Source organism: Juglans microcarpa x Juglans regia, chromosome 4D (assembly GCF_004785595.1).
Source record: "Juglans microcarpa x Juglans regia isolate MS1-56 chromosome 4D, Jm3101_v1.0, whole genome shotgun sequence".
Classification (NCBI taxonomy): domain Eukaryota; kingdom Viridiplantae; phylum Streptophyta; class Magnoliopsida; order Fagales; family Juglandaceae; genus Juglans; species Juglans microcarpa x Juglans regia.
The window spans coordinates 32,476,407-32,493,554 of NC_054600.1; the positions used below are offsets into that span (position 1 = coordinate 32,476,407).

The following is a 17,148-nucleotide window of genomic DNA, read 5'->3' on the forward strand; positions in this document are numbered from 1 at the left end:
TTTTTGCCGGTACGTACAATGCAGGCACATGCATGCATGACCCGATGGATACGTTCTTGAAGGCGAAAACTTTGATTTTAAACGTACACGATATTGGCTCAACTCGATCACCATTTCATACCCGATCGACAGTAGTAAAATTTTCCCATTTCTTCCGTCTTAAACGTCAAATAAGTGGTTAAGAGACGTGCCTAATTATATCCTTTGAAGTTTCAGCTCACCATTGCAATTTTCGATATATATATATATATATAGACACGTACTATGTATTGAATTCCACGTAGGTACGTAAGCATGAATTGTACCCACTAACATAACTAATATACATAACCCACTTCTCAACACAAAGAAAACTTTTATTCTCAAAGTCGGTTTGTAAAACACACCTAGTAAGCTACTTATATAGCATAACTTGATTTGAAAAATCAATTTTAAAATTTGAATCTTACAAATCAAATTTTATCATTTAAATGATATGAATAATGTGCTCTACGTACACACCAATTTGAGAATATAATAACTTCATATCTAAATATAAGGTAAATCAAGATTGCAACGCAATAGATTTATCAAGATAAATAAATATATTATAAAATGATATTTTGTTATAAAGTAGATCTAACGAATCATATGTATGAGGGGAGCCCCTCTAAGAGAGGGGCCAAGCCCAAAGAGATCAAGTTACGAAGACCCTAGGTCTCTCAAGCGAAAACCCAAAGCAGGCTAGAAGCCCAAACTGGGAGACCGTGTACCAAGCCCACAACCATGAGCTCCGAAAAGGCTTTGGTACTGAGCTCGATACCGCCAAGAATCCCACCTCGGGACTTGGTAAACCTACTGAGCCTGCCATAAGGTATAGTGCAGACTATCGTCGCTGAATGTAGGCAGCTGGGTGGTCTGATCGTGGGCACATTAAACTAGAGACATGTTGCATTCAATGTATGTCAGGGAACTTAGCATTCAACGACGTGTTGTCGGAGGTACGTAAGACGACTCGACCATGATCAAACACCCTGCCACGGCAGGATGGTGGCAGCAAGTCTGACCAAGAATGACCTGACACGCCACGATCTCCTTTGGTAGTCTGAGCCACGGCCTGACACACTATCACGATTGGGGGGAAGTGGTAGCAGATCTGAACCAGGTACGACCTAACACACCACGATCTCCCTCGGCAGTTGGGTCCAAACTAGGTATAAATAACAACCATCCATTCTACGGGAATGCTCTCTGAACCTTTCACCATTTTTCTAGTTCTCTAAGATTTCCCCATCACTCGAGTATTCTTCACTGACTTTGATCAGAGTAACCATCGAAGTCACCGAAGCCCCCTTTCTTCCTCTTAGTTGCAGGTGGTGTGAGCTTGGCTGTTACAATATTGCTCGGACTGTGAAACACAACATCAACAGTGGTGTCGTTTGTGAGATATTTTCCATAAACAATGTGTACTTTGCATGCAGGCAGCAACACGGTCCCAAACTACACAAGGAGAAGATAACCAGGACGAGGGAATGGTGGCAAAACTCGCAGGAATGAAGGAGACAATAAGGAAGTTGACAGAGGAAACAAGAGCACTCTGCCAAAAGAACGCAGCGCTTAAGTGAACCAATGAGGAGTTCGTGGGAGGAGGAGAACCTAGTGGCACCAAGCACATGGATTCACAGCAGGTCCCTGCGAACTCCACAGCAGAAGAGGAGAGAAGCAATTGTACCTCGTCAGCACCGACCTACCATACAACGCAGGAGTCATGGCGGTATCTCTTCCACCCAAATTCAAAGTTCCTCAGATGGAGGTGTATGACGGATCTGAAGACTCATTGGAACACTTGGAGACATTCAAGACCCACATGACCTTACATGACTTTCTGGGTGAAATCGTCTATCGAGCCTTCTCTTTGACGTTGAAAGGACCTGCTCGAGTTAAAAATAGGATCTGAGCATATACAATTTTTTTTTTACCCACCTAGGTCTAATCTGAATGGATAATTGCCCGAACCCTAATCTTTTAATTTCGTATTGAGTTTTCAAATTGTAACAAAGTTTTTCAGTTTAGCTTGAAGAATACTTTTCGAATAATTATTTATTTTATGTTTCATCCTAAATAGTAATATCTTACCATTGCGATCAAATTCATTCCATGTAAATGTGAAGAGCCCGATATCATAATGGGCCGGACTTGGACCTGTCGCGTGACTATACATTTACACACATTCCGATGTCTGCAACAGACGGCCACAAGGAATTGATCGTCGCTCGTCGCTCGTCGCTCTATGAATTGGTAGTTTGTGTGTCATTTTTTAGGTTTTTGTTCGTACCAGCAAACTGAACGTAAAAATTAAAAAAAGAAAAAAGTTTAGAAATGAATAAAAATAAAGCATTTGTTTAAATAAAACCGCCTAATTCTATAGGGTTTTTTCATATCTAAAGAGACGGTGCGAGGAAGAGAGGTTGCATATTCAAAGTTAGGGCTTTTTCATACAGTGCGAGAGAGTGAGTGGGTGGTTTCATGGACCGTCTTCTTCGTCCAAGAGAACGGCACGCCTTTTCTGGCTTTACAAAGCCTGAGGTAATCCCTACCTCCTATTTTTTCTTGGTTTTCTTCTTTATGATGCAAATGTAGCTGTTTTGATTTCGTTGTCTCTGTTTCGATTGATTTCTTTAATTATGCACAAATGTTTGAACAGATGCGTGAGTATAAATGATTTTATTTTGTAGACTCCAACACAATTAGGTCCTACTTTCAAGACATGAGAATCTTCATTGAATTGTGGTTGGGATGCCCTAATTTCTCTGTTTCTTGTTAGCACAGGAACACGAGTATCTTGGATCTAGTTAGAACTGGATACGATTGTTGTAAATTACATGTGCTGCATTTGACGGTCTTTTTTATGAATTAAGCTTTTAGAGGTCTAATTCCATGATCGTGATGTCTTGATTGTAGCTTCTGTTTAGCAGAATACCTTTTGGCATTGACTAATTATTTTAATTCTTTGTGAATTGTATAGCTAAGCTCAGAAAATATGACTTAGCATTCTCGTGTATATGGATGAATGCATGGAAATCATGGCCTTTAAAGTGTTATACAAAAAATTCGGTTTTCTACATCATAATGTTAAAAACTCGTCACTCTGCAATCATCAGGTCCAAATTCTAGCTTCTTGTGAAAAATTTGATTGCATGTTGTTATGAACAAGTCTGCATTGCAATGAATTTGAGCTCAGTTATCCTTTGGATTTGGGTAAAGTTGTGAAGTTGCAATGAATTTTTATGTGCTTATCATTTGGTGTTTTATTTTGATTACAGAGTCTTGCTCATAAAAGAATGATTAGAGTCCCAAATGGCCAAGCCTTTTGGCCGTGCACTTTGATTAGGTAGTTCATGGTCAGCATTGTGTTCTAATGTTGTGCAAAGACATTATGCAATGAGGGGGGAATTGCAGATGCAATCAGAAGAACATTTAACTTTAACTTTTCCTAAGAATACTGTCAAATCTGTCTTTAAGGCATTTCAAAAGCTTTGCGGTCATTAGTTTCAAGATTTTTTGTTGAAAATACTGTCAGCATATGTTTTCGTTTGGCTAATGGAGTCTGCTAAAAAGCATTGCAATTGTATCTGTCCCTATCCTTTCAAACAGATTGATAAAATGGAGACAATGCTAGAGGAATCAGAAGAACAGTTGCTTAACCAAGAATTTTGTAAAAAAATTGCACAAAAGTTCAAGTAAGTCCTCTTAATTGCACTAATTGAATTTCATTGCTTGGTTAGAGATGTGATACATATGTAATATATATTTCCTAAATTTGCTTGTATAGGCGCTAAGCCTTTCACTTTGGCATGTTATTTCTCTGCAGTCGCTCGTCTGGTCGTGCTGGGAAACCTATTGTTAAATGGACTGAGGTTATTTCATTTTCTATTTTCTGTTACCCCCCCCCCCCCCCCCCCCCCCCCCCCCCCCAAAAAAAAAAAAATGTATGTCTACTGTAGATTATTACTATTTGATTGCTGCCATCAAGGCCTGTTTTCTCTTTGTTATGTTTTTTGGGTACCACCTCTCTGTTTTGATTATATCTTAGGTACATAGTTGGTTCCAAAATCGACAGAAAGATATACCCAAAAACATGCATGTGCTCCCAAAAGTTAGCCCTTCAAATGGGACTAATGGAATCTCACAAATGCCAAAAGGTTCGTTGCATAAATGCTTACTGCTTCTTTTGTGTTTTTTCCATAGAATTATGCAAGGTTCATTTGTTTGTTTGCTTTTGAAGAAATGGTTTTTGGAAAGCATATGGATTAAATTAGTATTGAACTCATGATGCCTTAATATCAGAAAATATTGTCGGTGCATGTAAAGCAATATCTTCTAACTCAGAAATGTGATACCCCATATGATATATGACATGGGTAAGGGTAGGTGGTGTATGAGATCCCACATTGCTTGGGAAGGAGAAGTTCTTGCTCTTTATAAGGTTCTAATGGGGCTCCAATTGTATCATTGACTAGTCATTTTGGAGTATAGGTCATGTGGTTTGGGTCTTCCATTGGGGCGTTACAAGAAAAGAGGATGAAAAGAAGATAAAATAATAAATACACATTGAAGCAAAAAACATTGAGTTGCTTAATGTACATGTGAAAAGGGAGAAGGGGGATGGGATGAATGGATTATCCTATGATGCATTATATAGCCAATAATGCCATGCTAAACTGCCTATGCCATTGTTGAATAGCCTTTTTGCTATTTAGTTGCTCTACTATTCTGTAGAATCTGCATTCTATATGTTTCAATGTTGTTGCCAGGCCCTTACCTGGTCTCGTTTATTTGTTTCATATTTTAACCTTTAATTGGTTAAACTATCAAAAAAATAAATATTTGTAGAACCTTCTCTATGATATATGACGGTGATCCTAAACATGCTCCTTAAGTAACCTAGTTGAATTGAGGATGTAGGGATGGACATGTCGCAACTCTGGACAGTGCTAATGTCTAGCTTTTGCTTATCAGTCCATATTGGCTGTCATCATGTTTTCAAAAATGGCTTTTGCTTTTTCATTGGGTGCCTTACTATATGTTATTTTGTAGATGAGTTAGAATTTCGACGTAATAAATTTTCTAAGTTTTTTTCATCTTTGTTTCTTTTCAATGACCACCAAGATAATATATCGAATAAGATCTGATGATATTGAACTGTTTCTCTGTAATCTTCCACAGAAGATGGTTCAAAAGCAGGAGAGAGGATCCCAGACTTATCAGATTTGGAATTTGAGGCAAGGTCATCAAAGGATGGGGCATGGTAAGCATACATATGGCAAACAATAGGAATTTTTTTAATTATTTAATCATTCTAAACTTTCAGCTGGTCATTTAATATTACCATGTTGGATGCATTAAGATATAGTTTATTTCAGTCATGGTTTGAAGACCAATTCTATCAGTAGAACTTACCGATTAAATTGTCTGTTGAAACAAAAAAAAAAAAAATGACAAATGAGACTTGGTTACTCATTCAACTTAACGTAGACTTGATCTCAACTACAAAGGGTTGGCTGATTGATCACATAAATTTTCTGAGTACGAGGCATCTGAAATGAAAGTTAATAATTACGTTGGATGCATTAACATAATATAGTTTATTTCAGTCATGGGTTGAAGACCAATCCAATCTGTAGAACTTACCAATTAAATTGTCTGTTGAAACAAAAAAAAAAAAAAAAAATCACAAATGAAACTTGGTTTACTCATTCAACTTAATGTAGACTTGATCTCAACTACAAAGGGTTGGCTGATTAATCACATAAATGTTCAGAGCATGAGGCATCTGAAATGCTTGAAGGCACACTTACGGACTTATAAACTAAAAATGCTTAACTTACTTTTCGTCTTCAAGGCCTTTTTGTTATCAACAAAAAACTGGCCTTGTTTAAACTGCCTCATTCTGGGGCAGGATAGAGCAAAGTGGTGGTAAACCTTACAGAATCTGACTTTTATGGTTTCAAATCTAGAACTTCTTCAGAGGGTATGGTTGTGCAGTTGAAACTATGCCCACCTTTGAATCCAGTCATCTGGCTTTGCAGGTATGATGTTGATATCTTCATTGGTCACAGATTTCTTGGTGCAGGTGAAGTTGTAAGTCTTTAAATCCTGTTTTTCTTTATTGTTCCGAAAGGATGCTAAATTCACAATAATGACCGAAGTCTTCAGTGTGGTTATTTGAGCTTTTGGGTTTGAGAAGGCTGAGAAGCACCTGAGCCGCAACTATGCCCACTCAAATATAAAAAAGAAAAGAGAAAGAACCAAGACTAAATAACCAGGAATAATGAATACTAAAAAAGCAGCCAGTCATTGTGCACTTCTGCCTACCTAAAATCATTTGATGAATTTTGTCTGAAGGAAGTCCGTGTCAGATTTGTTGGATTTGGTGCTGAGGAGGACGAGTGGGTCAACGTGAAAAAGGCAGTGCGGCAGCGTTCCATCCCTCTAGATCATTCAGAGTGCCATAAAGTGAAGGAAGGAGACCTCGTCCTCTGCTTCCAGGTGATTCTAAATGCGTTGTTTATTTTTGGGTTTCTCAGAAGTGGCCACAATTCTTGTCAGTCCATTTAATTTGATGCCATTTGAATTTTAGGAGAGAAGAGATTGCTTGATCTACTACGATGCCCATGTTTTAGAAATCCAACGGAGACTGCATGATATAAGGGGTTGCAGGTGTCTTTTCTTGATACGGTACGAACACGACAACACTGAGGTACGTATATTTTTTTTAAAACTAAATGGCATTCATATGTTTCAGTCAGTTACTTTGCACAATGGTGTATCGGAACAAAAGACCACTGTAGATCTGATTTGCTTTGCTGATACTCCGGTATTTACCAGGAGAGAGTTCGTTTGAGGAGATTATGCGGCGTGCGGTGCTAAATATAGTGGCTAATCTTTCAGATCCTGTCTTCTTTATATTTTTGTCCGATTGGTATTATATGCATATAGGAGGAATATGGATACCATAGAGTGCAGCTAAGACATGTAAGGACAATATATTTGGATACCTATCCGAGTGTCGCTTTTTTATTTTTTATTTTTTTGTTTAAACCCGTCTCTTTGCAAACATGTGGACGAAAGAGTTGGGATGCAATGGCGCCCCCCAGGATCAGCAATTACGGCAAATCACAACCACATTCCTGGTAACTACAAATTTATTTCTCATACGGTCGTAATATTGGTTTTTCAATGCACACATTTATTTTAAATTATATGCGGATGCTGGCACGTTCTCAATACTCACATTTACAGGCTATCCTAATGAACTAACTAACTACACATGGAAATTAAGTCTACTATTTATGCCCCGAAGTCATTTGTGAGATTTGGTGCTCAGAAAGTAAGTGGCTAAATATTAGAGAATTAATTATCTCCATATAGTTACTTATATATAATAAAACAAAAATGAGTAATGTTAAATATGAGTGTACAAGTTTTGTGTACTGCTTTTGAAAAAAAAATTAAGTCTTATCATTCAAAAAATAGTTTTTTTCATGTAAATAACGTATTTATTCAATTTTTTTTAAAGTGCAAGCTGGCACCCGAAGGATACAAATATTATTTCTCATAAAAAAAAAAAAAAAAAAAACTATATAGTCGGCTTGTTATATCATCAACCAGACCCATAGATCAAAAGATTTAAAAATTGACCAATAAGGATCTCTCATATCTTACCCCCGATGTTGTAGGATGGTTACTTCTTTTACAAATATTTTATAATACTTCTTAAATCAACCAATATAATTATAATATTTCATTAAAAAATAGCTTTGATTTTGCATGTAAAGTGATAAAATGGTTAATAGATTAATTGCAGATTTATGCGAAGCTGACCGACATTTTTCTTAGGCTCATGTTTATTTTAAAAGCCCGCCAAATCATTGAACGAGGGCACCCTAATTCAGCGAATCGTCACAGCGCACATCCTAAAACAAAAACAAAATCACTCCAGAGTTTGTCGTTGCCTGAAACATCCAGAGTGAGTTCTAATATGGAAAGCTTCATTTCCCTAGTAAAGAAGCGATGAATAATGTTCAACGGTATTTAAACTGACAATGATAACGCTCGCTTTTGATCGCCTGAAATTGCACTGGGCAGGGTATTTAAAGTCGTCTAGCTACCCTTCAAGGCAGGCGACCACCCCTTTGGGTGGTGATTAACCACCCTATAATTTCAATTTTTTTTTTTTAATTATTCTTATTATTAAAAATGACAGTGCGTGTACTTTCATAAAAGAGGGATGTAAATTTGACTTTCCGTGGAGCGGTGTAACACCAATTCATTACCATAGATGCACTTTAATTTGGTAGATGACAAGGCTAGACGACTTTAAATATTTAGCTATCCTTGTTTTTCGTTTTAATGCTGGTCTCTTAATGGATAAAATTCAGAAGCTTTTTTCATTCATTTATTTATTTATTGATAAATAAAATTTTATTGATCATAAAAAAAGACAAAACCCAAGTAAACGGGTCGCGCAACGCTTAAGAGTGATTCTAGTGATACAAGATATTCAGAAGCTTAACTCATTTTTGTGGGAGAATGTTGCCTTGACAAATCAAAATTAGTTTAAAAACCAATATAGAAAATAAATATATCTCCCAGTATCTCTCCGAAAGTAAAACTATGGTCACTCCACTTTTCCATAACCAATATTACGTGACACATAATAACCTTGAAACTAACCTACCGCTCCATTTTGAGAAAATAAAAAAGCTTATATTTTTGCTTTACACCGGTACAGGAAGATTGATCGAGTTTCCTGAAAAATATCAATTTTCTAACTAAGAAAGAAAAGGGTAAACTACGTTTTGATGTGATTGAATTTTGAAGTTCATAAGGCCAAAAATCCACCAAGATGGCTCTACCCCAAAACTGAAATTGGTAATCAAATGAAAAAAAAAATGCAAGTGATTGTGTGAAGATTGACAAGATGCTCAGATATTAAATGTGTCAACAAGTCAATTTTCTTACAGCACACCATAATGAATGCGGTTGGTCATCAAGCATACAAAAATGGAGTTATCTAGGAAATGATACTTTTGTGATGTTTGGGGCTGGGGGTTTAAGGACATACCATGTACGGGAAAGAATTCTGTACCATTAATCACGGTGATGACTCCCACTTTCAGTACAGCGTGACTGGATGAAGGATTTTAACCACCATGAATAGATCTCAATAGCCAGTCAGATTCCAGGACACCTGAATATAAAATTGAAATCGATTAATCATTCTGCAACCATACTCAACTTTTAAACAATCAGAAAAATACTTCCACAAACTGCACATTAAAGAACTTCACATGACAGTTCCCAGTGATACTCCCAGGACTTACCAAGTGGAATACTGGAGTTTTTCTTGGTAGCACAATTTTTTTTTTAAAGATATTCTTACATGGATACAAGGAGCTTTGCCTTCTATGTTTCTGCTTCCCATGATCTCGAGCATTACAGGCTAATTGTTGATGCTAAAATACACTGAAAATATATCAAATTCACATTTCCAAGTCTTATGTAAATGAAGATAAAACACCAGTAAGGTGCATAAATATTCAGTGTCCCACAACCGATCTAAACTCTTAGCATGCATTTAAAAAGGCCAAAAATTGAGAATTTTTTAATTTAACAACAATTAGTTTTAACAAATCACTGCATCAGAAAATAGCCAGCTGTTGCTGCCTCCTAAGCAGTAAAATGGAATGTGCATGATCACTGATCATAGATGTATGCATGACTTATGTCTCTGTATATTTATACATATACACAATATAAGATATGTGGTTGCCCGCATGTTCAAATACAGAGAAACCTAGTACAAGATCTCTGGATTTGAACAGGTCATTGGTACTACAATATGTACCCAGTTACCAGTTCAAAACCGAAATGATAAAAACCAATGAGGTCATGTTATAGATTGTGAGAAAAGAATTGTCCGGGGAAGAAAATGGATATGCATTAGAGAGAGAGAGAGGGGGGGGGGGGGGGGGGGGGGGGGGGGGGGGGGGGAGAGAGACCAACTTCCATGATTGTGTCAGACAAAAAAATAGCACCTTGATATACTTACACAAGCCATGTACCTTATGCACCATACTGGTCAAAGCAAGGTACAAAAGTATGCAATAAAATTATAGCATGAAGAACAATAACGATAAAGAGATCATTACAAACTGATGTCCCAAGTATACAACCACTTTCTTTCAGGTCAAATTCTGGCATCCCAGAAAGTATCTACAGGTCCAAAAAGGAGAACCAAAAAAAAAAAACAAAAAAAAGAAAAGAGGAAGGATTAAGTACAGGATGAACAACTGAGAATGTCCAGAGCCCACAGCAAAATCATAGTTGTACATCCCAAAATACCATCAACAATTAGAATGCCCTGAGCACATGCCTTCAACTGAGACACTATTGTTCAAAACTATACCAACTTTGAAATCATAGGTAAGAGTAACTCCCATTGCAGTTGGATAAATGATTTAAAATCAGCCTCATAAGCATTTTGATTCAATTTAAAGACAGTGCACAGGTGTTTGTAACAGATGCTATGTGATGGCGGCAATAAAGAAGAGTTTAGCATACATCATCTCCAAAATGCCATGATCAGTAAATTTGCCTTGACAGGATCTTTGGTTCCCAGGAGAGAGAAGTAGATATTATGAGCCGGTTCATTGATCATAGAAGTGAGAGGTCAAAGTAACATAAGCGGCACCCCAACAGATCTTTGGGAGTTCATGAAACAGTTCGACCATAGCAAATAGATGCAATATAAAGATTCTTTGCCCATTTCTCCTGCATAAACACCATTTACAACTTTTGGTTTCAGAAATAAATGATGGATGGGAAGAAAATAGGGAAAATGATCAATCCAAATAGTTCACCTTGACGTGTGTACTAGGAAAAGCAGAAGTTCGGAGAGTCTCTTGAGTTTCATCGGCCGGTTTTCTTCTAGGAACACTTAGAACTAAAGCAGCCTGGTCCCAAGTCGCTGCAGTTGATGTAATGCGGTAACCACTGTCCCACCTTCGATGGACACCTTCACTAGGATAGAGAAAATCTAGTTCCACAACCTGGAAAAATAATAATAAAATAAATCATCTATCTTTTTTCAGTGCTACCATATGGTATTTCAAGTACGCAGAGATCCAAATTATCCAACCAAACCTGGTCAGAAAATTCTGCCCCACGAGACATAACAATTGCCCATCTACTCCCAGCAGTGGCCATGGCAGTAACATAAAACCCCTCCCTCCATTTTTTGTTGATCCACTTGAATGGAAATGATTCACTGACTTTATAAGACTGCTGCAAGTACTGTGTCCCTAAATTCAATGGCACGATAGAAGTTAAGATTTGCAGATAAAATTCTTTTAAAACTGTTACTTAAGATGCTTGGACTAACCCTTAGACATTACAACTAATGAACTCCCATTGTTTGCCCCTGCTATTGCACTGATGTAGTAATTCTTCTCCCAGTGTTCCATAATCCATTCCTTCACAGAATTAGAATTTAGAGGAGATTAATTTAATGACTCGCACAAACTTCAATTACTATAAGCACTACTATTAACATTGCTACAGCATAGTTCAGGTACAAAAATGCAACTGCAGTTAACTATGTATGATTTTATATTTGGTAGACAACTGTTCAAGACGCAAATAAAAAACATGCAACCTTGTGAAGAAAGTAGGGTGAGAGTTCATGAACTTGTGCTGTAAAGCCAGTGCCAGCATCCATGATAAGGGCCCAGAGGTTTGTACATGAAGCCACGCCACTAATAAATAATCCATCTTCATTTCCTTTCTCAATGTGCTGGGAGAGCCTTACATCTGCCACGTTATAGTGATATCTACAACAGGCGATGAAAAAATCAACCTCTCACCCTATTGCCACATACTTAACGAGCTTAACGAGTAACTTCAACCACATACCTTTGCTTCATAGGCCGACGAGCATTGTAAACACTAATCCATTGGGTTGCAGGCATCCCCATTCGAATCTTCTTTTTAGGTTGTTCATCATCCTCCTCCTCCATGGTCAATCGTCCTCTCTTATGTCCAACCTGACATATAAGCTTCAAAATAGCAAGTAGGCATATGTTACTAGAATTCAAAACAAAGGCTTAAAAAAAAAAAAAAATTATGCCTAACAAATTACACAACATCGAGTTTGTTGTTCCCTTGAAAATTAAGCATATCAAATCGGTCATTTTGTTTTCCAAAAATCTTGGTTTTGGGTTTTGGCCTTGACTGTCTACTGGGTGCAGGAAGTGGCTGATGTAATAATTTTTTTTGTGTCACATGATTTGAAAACTAAGCCAAATTAACAACCAACAAAAGTGTGTGATGTGGCCTACTAAGCATACACTCCAAATGCTGATTAGGCTTTTTTTCATTTTGGAGCTGTGCCACAACCAAAAAAATAGTGCCATGAATCAATTACATTAACTTCAGTGGAGAAGTGGAAAGAATTAAAAAAAAAAAAAAAATGAAACTGTCAGAAAACACAGAAGTATTTACCCCACAAAAATTTCAAGGGAAAAACATGAAACTCAAATGATTTTAAAGAAGAAAACATAAAATTTAATCTTTAGACAATTTTTTTTTTTTTTTAAGTAATCTTTAGACAAATTTCAACCTCAACATGGAATAAACTAAACAACAAAGAATGTCAAAAGTACCTTCTGAGCACCATCAGTGTTTATTGGCCGGATATCTGGATTTGGACCAACAATCCCATCAAAGAGGGAGATATACTTTGCATAGTTAGGTTCTTCATCAAACTTCAGATTTACTACATGCTCAACAAACTGTCGAAAAGGATGAGGACAAAAGCAACAAAGAGCTTCTGGGGAAGTGGCCATTTTCTTCTTGCATACAAGGAATCCCTTATTATCTCCCTAAAGAAGACATCATGTCAGAAGGACAAACATAACTACATAAAAACCTAAAACCGCAGAATTTTGAATTTTTGGAACCTGATATCCTTGCCATGGTAAGCGACCACGGAGAAGAAAAACAAGAGTGTAGGCAAGAGATTCCAAGTCATCTCTCCTGCTACCAGTTCTACCAAGATGAGCATGCACACTAGCATACCGGACAGTTCCCCTGGATCACATTATCATATAGAAATAAGAAATGCAATATGTCCACAGAAAACATGGTTAAGTAGACTTGCAGTTACATACAGAGTTCTATTTTACCTGAATACATCTGGACGTTGATCATACTCAACATGCAAGCCAGTTGTACTGTCTCGCCACTTGGTGGCTGTAATGTCAAGACATATAGAGAATAACACGGTATAAGGAGTACTTCAATTTCACCTACTAATAAAATGTCACAAAAGGGGAGTGGTATTTTAACAACTTACCTAATCCAAGGTCCACAAGATATAACTTTTTTTCTTCAGGAGTCCCAGGAGTCCCAAGCAAGAAATTCTCAGGTTTCACATCCCCGTGGACATAGCTGGCAATGATATCAGCAGTAACATAATAATCACACATACATCGAATTGATGGGAGACAGCTAGAACACTCTCCATTATAAGTGTTATCATTGACTACCTAGCTTTTTTTACAAGTGTTATGATTGACTACCTAGCCAGAATAAGTGCAATAACTCTGGAATACTGTCTCATACTTTTAACATTGAAGTTGATGAGAGTCCAGGGAAGAGAACAATGGCTATTCAACTATAGCAACTATAAGTACCCAAATATTATTCACCACCTCCATCACAAGCTATAAAGAGGTCCCTACAAAAATAATAGGGTAAAAGCGTGTCGAGGGCGTTGATGCCCCCCACGTACCACACCATCGGGATTCAACTCTTTAAATATGAAAATTATAGCATCAAGAACTAGGTGTGAGATGTTCAATTAGAAATCATGTATATTTGTAGAAAGGAAACCAAACATCATCAGAATTTATATAAATCTCACCCCCTAGAGTGCATCTTCTCTAATATGGATATAGCCTCAATGGCAATACATGCAACCATGTCAATAGACATCCTGCATTTTAAAGGAAATAAGTTAAGGTCATATAGGCACAATCGATCACTTCATTAACAAATAGAAAGTATCAATTTGAAAAAGAAGCTTACGTGTGTGACTTATTATTCCAAACATCCCACAAACTTGGCCCAAGCATATCCATGACCTGGAAACGGTAATAAAAAAATTATCTTACAGATTCTGAAATCAGAGCTAACAAACTATGAATTCACTGCCGTGAGATAAAAAGGAGCCTATGAAAGTGAATAACACATACCATGATATAGTAGTCACCATGCCGGCCCTTATAATGAACTTGTGGAACGCCGTGACTGCCACCAAGTGCACTGAACAAAAAGCAGTTATAACCACATATGTTCAAAGTGACAAGGCAATGTACAAAACAACATAATATGAGCGCTGATAGGCCTCACTTGTAAACTTGCCACTCATATGGCGGTCCATAATTGCATCCTTTACTACTCCTATGCTCAAATTTTAAAGCTACCTGAAATGTTAGAGAGATTATGCAGAAATACCACCAAAATTATCCGACATAAATACTAGGCATGTACATGCACCATATAAAAAATATGTGAAACCTCTACAGCTCTAGGGCCAGTTCTCTCGTTTGTACTAGCAGGACCAATGCGTCGACCGACGTAAACTTGTCCAAAGCCCCCTTTCCCCAGTTTTCTGTCTATTCTGTACATCGGGGAACCACCAACTTGGACCTGTTGTGATGCCAAATAATAAAACGAGTACTCAGAATTGCAAAAGATATGCATGCAAGTAATAGCTAGCCCATGAGAATTCCCGTTCTTGCTCAAAACCTTAAGCTATAGTAATCTAATTTCCGCCAATGCAATTATCAAAACCTTAAGCTATTGTAAATGAAACATATAATTTTTCGTAACTTATTTTTAATTTTTTTTTCCTTCTCACTGTGCGTTTATTCTTCTTATTCCCATTAGCGTCCCGATATTAAAGTGAAAAAGAATCCAAAAATCCAAATTTTCGAATCGATGAAACGAAGAACCCAGAATTTTCTTGAGACCCACTCCAGAAATCAACAAATCTCTGAATAGGGTAAACAAAGAAGCAAGAAATCAACAAATTTTCGCGAACAGGACACAGAGCCCACAAACAAATTTTCGCACCTCTCCTTTAAACTCATTTTCGTCAGTTTCTCATCATCCCAACAGAATAACCAAAGAGTAAATAATGAACCAGAGTCTAATAACGAAATCAGGGAAGAGAGGACCTTTTCAGGAAGAGGCGCAGCGCTGCCCTCATCCTCGGCTACGGGCCCCTTATCGCCGCCGCTATCGTACTCATCCATGGCTCTTTCCCCGGCTCCCTCTCTGGAAACCCTAATCTCTTCCTCTCCTCCTCTTTGTTCGTCCTTGCTCTTCACAATATTTGTCTCACCAACGCCGATCGCGTTCTTATTATTCCTCCGGTTCCGTCCCGTTTCCCTTCTCTGGCGAGTACGTAGAGCTAGAGGAAGCTTCTTATGGTTGTGGAGTCCTCGTTGATGGGTAATCGGGCTCGGGTCAGGGTTGTTGGATGGACGGTTCCTGCGTGCTCGGCTACGCAGCTCAGGCATCGTAAGGTTGAAGGTCCATGAAGAGGGCGAGGCCTTGGTGATATGGCGGTAGAAGATTCACAAATCTTCTAGAATCGTTATCGAGGGTGACTCGAGGATATGTGACATATTTTCGCAGAAGGCTGTGAGCCCAAGAAACAAACAAGATCAATTCTTTAAACAATGAAAGAAAGAAATCACTGCAACTTTTGGGATTCGATGGGAGGGAATTTGGAGATCCGTGGAGGGATATCAAATGCAATTGGTATTCTATTTTCTTGTGCAGAGATATGGAGATAAGATGATTGGCATTTTGGATTTGAGTTTTTTTTTTTTAACCGCAGCACAAATAATTTTCCTCTTCAGATAATCTTGAAATTGAAGTGCTAATTGTATTGACCAATGGATCAACAACTTCCTCCCGTAATTTTAACGAAACAGAATTCTCTATCGAAAAAATATTTATTGCAGCATATTGTGTGCAGCCTATTGTGTGTTGTAGCCACAGTACACCTTATACTGTATTTAAAAAAAAAAAAAATTGCATTAAAATGTGCAGAGCATTATTAGTATTTACAAATATTAAATACATGAAATATGAAGATAAAAGAATAAAATTACATAATTTTAAATAATACGTAAAGTGTTAAACTTTTATATAAAATAATCATTAAACTCATTGAGAATGTGTTTGGAAAGTAAAATTTGAAAATACGCTTTATTTTAAAAAAGAATAATAATTGTTGTGGACCAAGTTCAACCAAATACATGAACTTCCACTTCATGGAATGTCTAACTTAAGACTGATGAAATTCTTAATTTATTTTTATTTATCGCAGCAAGTGTGAAGTACTACATGTTTTACAGCAGAAGTTTATGAGAAAACGACATGGATTTAGATTAGTTGAAAGAATATGCCAGTGATAAGTTACAATTATTTTATAATTTTGGTGCAACTCTTAAACGAGATATTAATATATTTTTAATTTATTTGGGTTTTTATGAAGAGATTGTAAAATAATTGTATCTTCCATAATTTTTTATTTTTACACGAATGTAGATGAAGTTGGAAAAGATGACACGTGGACCCAAACTCCTAATACGGGCCTCAAGCCAATCCCTTGCCATGGGCTTGGTCCAAATGATCAATTAAGATTAGCCTTACGGTCATACGGGGCCGAAGTGGAGAAATTCCCACGCCGAAAAATCTTCGTCTAATATTACTGTCATTTATGTCATACCCACGAATCATGATGTGCCAGGTCAGTAAGCATGAAACGGCACGACACCCGTCTATTTTAACCCGTTCTTTTCCAATTGAAAATTGATAGATATATAATTATTTTTTTATAATTATATTTTAAATGAATCATTTTTTTTTATAAAATAATAATATCACTTTATATAAATATTCTCATTTTAAAATATAATTATATAAAAAACTGTACACGTATGATTACTATTTCCAATTGAACCCATTTTAGAATTTTGAGTAATTCTATACACGTGCCCATCTTTCTCCAACCCCTCACACCGATTG

The 17,148-nt window shown here is 37.1% G+C and overlaps 2 protein-coding genes across 5 annotated transcripts; one reads left to right on the forward strand and one right to left on the reverse strand.

Annotated features, from left to right (window-relative positions):
- The first annotated feature begins 2,187 nt into the window (after positions 1 to 2,187).
- LOC121261134 (protein SAWADEE HOMEODOMAIN HOMOLOG 1-like) lies at positions 2,188 to 7,193 on the forward strand. 2 transcript variants are annotated; one of them, XM_041163323.1, is made up of 10 exons: positions 2,188 to 2,277; positions 2,408 to 2,565; positions 3,634 to 3,719; positions 3,851 to 3,896; positions 4,073 to 4,181; positions 5,206 to 5,287; positions 6,069 to 6,120; positions 6,385 to 6,528; positions 6,620 to 6,739; positions 6,868 to 7,193. In XM_041163323.1, exons 2-10 carry the CDS (start codon positions 2,506 to 2,508, stop codon positions 6,907 to 6,909), a joined length of 741 nt encoding a protein of 246 aa, XP_041019257.1. In that variant the 5' UTR covers positions 2,188 to 2,277; positions 2,408 to 2,505; the 3' UTR covers positions 6,910 to 7,193. The 2 variants fall into 2 exon arrangements, with proteins under 2 accessions (XP_041019257.1, XP_041019258.1); XM_041163324.1 differs by having other exon boundaries at positions 2,220 to 2,565; positions 6,069 to 6,112; positions 6,389 to 6,528.
- Positions 7,194 to 9,231: 2,038 nt separating this feature from the next.
- Positions 9,232 to 15,929, reverse strand: LOC121261135 (casein kinase 1-like protein HD16). 3 transcript variants are annotated; one of them, XR_005939833.1, is made up of 17 exons: positions 15,285 to 15,929; positions 14,623 to 14,754; positions 14,455 to 14,528; positions 14,298 to 14,367; positions 14,131 to 14,186; positions 13,967 to 14,038; positions 13,397 to 13,491; positions 13,227 to 13,293; positions 13,002 to 13,131; positions 12,705 to 12,923; positions 11,956 to 12,098; positions 11,699 to 11,873; positions 11,426 to 11,516; positions 11,188 to 11,345; positions 10,905 to 11,093; positions 10,606 to 10,815; positions 9,232 to 9,497 (listed from the first exon to the last, which is right to left on the reverse strand). XR_005939833.1 is itself a non-coding variant. In XM_041163325.1 (16 exons), the coding sequence occupies exons 1-16, from the start codon at positions 15,627 to 15,629 to the stop codon at positions 10,756 to 10,758; spliced, it is 2,076 nt and encodes a 691-aa protein (XP_041019259.1). In that variant the 5' UTR covers positions 15,630 to 15,929; the 3' UTR covers positions 10,173 to 10,755. The 3 variants fall into 3 exon arrangements, 1 of the variants encoding a protein (XP_041019259.1); XR_005939834.1 differs by having other exon boundaries at positions 9,232 to 9,507; XM_041163325.1 differs by lacking the exon at positions 9,232 to 9,497 and having other exon boundaries at positions 10,173 to 10,815.
- Between the last annotated feature and the right edge of the window lie 1,219 nt (positions 15,930 to 17,148).

Coding starts and splice junctions, on each gene's coding strand:
- LOC121261134 (XM_041163323.1), top strand. CDS start 2,506: ATGGACCGTCTTCTTCGTCCAAGAGAACGGCACGCCTTTTCTGGCTTT. Junction 2,566..3,633: donor CTGGCTTTACAAAGCCTGAG/GTAATCCCTACC, acceptor CCTTTCAAACAG/ATTGATAAAATGGAGACAAT. Junction 5,288..6,068: donor TCATCAAAGGATGGGGCATG/GTAAGCATACAT, acceptor CTGGCTTTGCAG/GTATGATGTTGATATCTTCA.
- LOC121261135 (XM_041163325.1), bottom strand. CDS start 15,629: ATGCCTGAGCTGCGTAGCCGAGCACGCAGGAACCGTCCATCCAACAAC. Junction 14,755..15,284: donor CTGCGCCTCTTCCTGAAAAG/GTCCTCTCTTCC, acceptor GCATCACAACAG/GTCCAAGTTGGTGGTTCCCC. Junction 11,346..11,425: donor ATTAGTTGTAATGTCTAAGG/GTTAGTCCAAGC, acceptor CATTGAATTTAG/GGACACAGTACTTGCAGCAG.